The sequence below is a fragment of the Verticillium alfalfae genome, genomic scaffold, assembly GCF_000150825.1.
Source record: "Verticillium alfalfae VaMs.102 supercont1.1 genomic scaffold, whole genome shotgun sequence".
In the NCBI taxonomy this organism is placed as follows: Eukaryota; Fungi; Ascomycota; class Sordariomycetes; order Glomerellales; family Plectosphaerellaceae; genus Verticillium; species Verticillium alfalfae.
Window position 1 is genome coordinate 327,613 of NW_003315038.1, and position 4,401 is coordinate 332,013.

The 4,401-nt window shown below is 59.9% G+C and overlaps 1 protein-coding gene across 1 annotated transcript in view; it reads right to left on the reverse strand.

The window, feature by feature from the left end:
- Positions 1–1,039: 1,039 nt before the first annotated feature.
- The window catches only part of VDBG_00114 (COPII coat assembly protein SEC16), a gene marked incomplete at both ends in the record, with an annotated part of 6,028 nt that continues 2,666 nt past the window's right edge, over positions 1,040–4,401 (reverse strand). The window contains one exon of the mRNA XM_003008387.1: positions 1,040–4,360. Coding sequence (XP_003008433.1) covers positions 1,040–4,360 — 3,321 coding nt within the window. The remainder of the gene's footprint in view (positions 4,361–4,401) is intronic.

Genomic DNA, 4,401 nt, shown 5'->3' on the forward strand with positions numbered 1-4,401 from the left:
CACCGCGGAGGCGCGAAATAGTCCATGGTTGTGGTTGTGGAAAGGAAGGGTAGGATCGAGGGGTGGAAGTCGGAGGGGGTTTATCCAAGGTGGAAAGTTCGCATGGTCTTGGCCAGCATCCAGAAGCAAGAGTGGCTCTTTAGAATGCGTCTAGTTACAGGTATCGCGTCGAGATGACAGAGGGGCGTCCAGGTTGTTCGGAATCGGAGGGTCGGGGTGTCGGCATACACGATGACACTGTAACGAAAGCTGAGACGTATTAATAGTACAGGCACGGGAAGAGGGCGGCCAGCGGGTTAGGCAGGCCAGTGTTTGTTCTCAGATCACACCTTGCCACTGAAGCCACTCTGCTGTTCTAGAAGCTGCCGTGCGAAGATGCAAGGTCAAACTCAGGCTGTTCGAGTCGGCGTTGCGTCGTGAGCTCGGTGAGTCTGGCCCCAAAGTTGCTGAGGCTAGGCTTCCCCCCGTAGTGGCCTCGTGACGCAACGCGCCTCGCCACAGGCACCGATGCACTGGGGTTGGTGGTGACAGGGGTCCGATAAGATAACCAGGCATCCCTACCGATGAGGCTCACGTTCCTGGCCACAACACACCGAGCGCCCCCTGAATGAGGCTTGGAACCTGGGGCTTTCGTGCCTGTCAGTAGGGGGCTACATGGATTCACAGCCAGTGCGTTCCTGGCCAGTACGAGAAACGTAAAAGAAAATTATTAAAAAGAAAATTGGACAAAATCGGAACGGATTCGATGCATTACAAGTTGCTAGTGTATAGTACAACAGAGAGACCGTCTCGTTTCGGAGGTCTCGTCACAGACGCCTCCAAATCCAACCAAACTCCTTATTTCGCCATAATGTCAACATAGCGTCCGCTCTTCCTCGCCTTCTTCGCGCCAGGCCTACGCGGTCCTGCGGCGCCTATCAGATCATCAATGCTGCTGGCATTGCTCATGCTCGTCGTCGGCCGGCTCGGCGGTCCGCTCGGTGGCCCTGTGCTCGAGTTCGACACCGACCTGGCCATGGCTGGTGGGCCTGCCGGGATGTCAAGGCTCTCCCGCGAAGGAGCCTTTGACAGGCTGCCTGCGCCGATCGGCATAGGCGGCCGAGGGGGTCCGCCAGGGGGTCCCATGGCGCCCGACGACGACGAGGGGGGGCGTGCGGTCGACTTGGCCTTGGGCGGTGGAGGGTGGTAACGTGTCTGCTCGGCCCGGCCGTGTCTGCTCGGCCCCGGCCTTCTTGACCCCATCGCTTTCTGATTCGGGGTCGTAGACGAAGCTGCTCGACTCGCCCAACTTGGCACGGATCGGCTTGTTGCCTGGGTTGGAATCCGGCATGGCGTCCTTCTTGCCACCCCACCAACTGCCGAAGCCCCATCCCTTCTTGCCTGCGCTCTGTTCACCTGCTCTCTTGGCTGTACTGCTATTAGCTTCGTTGTGACAAAGAAAAGGGGCATGCCTAGGTTGAATCTTACCATCTTCTTCGGCGGCCTTTCTGAACATCTCGTCATTCTCCTTGTCCTTCTCCGACTTGGATTTCCCCTGCGGCCGCAGCGCGGGAATATCATCCTCGTCGTCATCCATGAAGCTTTTCTTCTTTGGCTTTGGCTTGTCATCATCGTCATTGTCGTCGTTGGATGGCTCAACGCCCGGGTCATAGGTCGGTGGCTCGTAGCTGTAGGGCTGGTACGAAGGTGCTTCGTACCCTCCGCTAGCTGCAGCATCCTCGGGCTCGGCCTGTTGGGAATCCGGGCCTGCGTTCGTGACAAAAGACGAAGGTTCATAGCCGTACGAGGGCGGCTGGTAGCCTTGATCCCCCTGAGGAGTGAATTGGGTGGGCGCATCGGCAGGAGGCGCTGGCGATCCCTGGTGTGTGATGACCGGAGCTTCTTGCAAGCCGCCGTACGGTCCATAGGCAGACGGAGCGGGGTCAGGCTGGGGTGCATGGCCGTCCAGAGGCGCACCGTAGGGTGCAGGGTTGTAGGCTTGCGGAGTATAGCTGCCTGCGGTAACACCAGACTGCGAGTCGATAGAGGTGCGAGTCGGCGCATCAAAGGACGCACGGCCGTAGTCGTTCGACGGCTGAGTCGACTGCGCCGCAGGCGTATAACCCGACGTCGGCTCATACGAAGTCGTCGGTGTAGACGGCTGCGCTCCCATGGGTGCGTAGCGCGATGCTGCCCTCGTCCCCTGTGCAAGTGCTGCAGGAGCAGTGACTGGGTAGCCGGGATTGTTGTTCCCGTACACGTCAAAGTTCGATACGGAAGGAGACGGGCTGATGGTAGGTGTGCCTCCGGCAATGCGGCCAAATGGCCCAGTCTCCGCGCCGGGCTCGCCTGGCGTGGCGGTGCCAGAACCGTCGGCCTCGTCGCCGGCAACAAACTTGTTGAAGCGGTTCCACATGCTATCCGAGACCTTGTTCATGCTGGGTTTGGAGATCCAGGACGAAGATTCGCCCTTCGGCGCCTGCTTGAGCCTCTTGGACAGGTCATCTACCGCAGCCTCGAGCAGGGCATGGTGGTACGGAGACCTCTTTGTCTGTGCAGTGATCGAGTTGGCAATGACATCGCAGTATTGCAGCGCCTTGTCCCTAAAGCCATGCTCCGCCAGAGTTGCGGCATGCTGGAGTTTATAGGCAGCGAGGTGCGGCACGCCGGCCGAGTTGGCCCCGTTCGCAAGCGAAAGGCCATACTCGAACACCTCGCTAAGCAGCAGTGCCTCTGTTTCCTTGCCGAACTGCTCGGCTTGAGTCTTGTGGTCAGCGCCCAGGAGGACAAAGCTGGCTGTTTGATCGTCGAGACCCCCGAATACTATCGTCTTGCGGGCAAAGAGGAAGCAAATGTGTGCGGCTTCAGCTCTGCCATATGTCGACAAGAGATCGCCCAGTGCGCTCAGCGCCTTGGTGTCATCGGGGCTCCGGTTGCTGAGCACCAACCCTAGGGTCTCGCGCCATTTGTCGAGGCCATCGAGGGCGTCCTTGGCTGGCTCGGCAGTCGCGGCCGTGGTCATCAGCTGGCGGCCAGCACGAGCATGGCTGGGGACCAGCTCATCGACACACTCATCGAAATTGCCTGACAGGACCTTGTAAAGTGCAGCAATCGACTCGTTGTTACGCCCCGGGTAGTTGACCTCTTTACGCACGAACTCTTGGGCGACCTGCTTGTACAGATCCGGCGACACCGTGTTCGAGATGAGCATGGCATGACCCCAGAGCCTCTTGTCGACAGCTGCCCAGACCGCTTGTTCCCGATCACCAGCGAGGAGGTGCTTGCGGATAGAGACGACAGTTTGGGAGTCAACACCATCTGCCTGCATCTGAGTGGAAGTGGCTGGGAACGCAACACCAGCTGCGCCATCCGCGTAAAGAGGAGCTGCCTCAGCTGCCTCGTCCTTTGCTTCTGGCGAGAGAATGTCGCGCACGGCGGCCTCGACCTCTGCGCCGCCTTCGAGAGCGCCATCGAATTCGATGAACGTCCTGAGAATCTTCCACAACAAGACGCGCTCAGTCGTTCGCTTGTCCTCGTGGGTGATTTGAGAGCTGTACGTCTGCCCTGGCAAGTTTGCCTCCAGTGACTCGATCCCGGCAGTCAGCCAGGAAATAGTCTCCTTCTTCTTCGACTTCCCCTTGAGAGGTCCAGGGAATTTGGCCAGCCGGTCTTCGAGAGGCTCAATGTCTTTCACCTGCTTGACGCGCACTTCGCCGGGCGTACGCACAATCATGGGTGCCGTTTGGCCCATGCCGTAGCGTGGGATCTCCTTGGGGAAAGATGTGATGATGGTGCCACCGATACCCCACGAGAAGACAGGTGCTCCCTTCCACCTCTTGAGTGGGTCATTTTCACGTCCATCGGTAGGGGCGACCATGTTCAAGCTCTGAGAAGGAGCTCGGTGGCGACCCGTGCGAGGTGCTGCGGCATATGAGTGCTGAGCACTGGCGGGCTGCGCTGCTTGCGGAGCAGCGGCACCATGCGAGGATGCCGGACGTGCAGCAGCTTCACTGGGTTGGTAGCGGCTTTGGAGTGAGCCAGGCGATTGTGTCTGCGACCTCATCGGGGGCGCGAACCTCTGCTCGGGTGACAGGGGGTTCGATTGCGGCTGAGGCGTGTAGTTGGCCGCAGCTCTCTTGGGGGGCGACAACATGGATGGGCCATACCCATGGGCGGACGGCGGTGGGGTGTGGCGTGCAAGAGGTGGCGATGCAGGCGTCGCGCCAAGAGGGGCATACGCATCAACAGGCTGAGGCGACTGTTCGGCCTTCGCACCTTCGTCTTCCTCAACCTCCTGCGTCGGCGGCAGCGACGAAACGCGGTTGACCCTCGGCTCAAACTGTGCGCTGATGCGTCGATCCTGCTGGCCGTGCTGGCCGTGCTCACCATTTGAGACAGGTGCAGACTGGGCTCGGTCGTGAA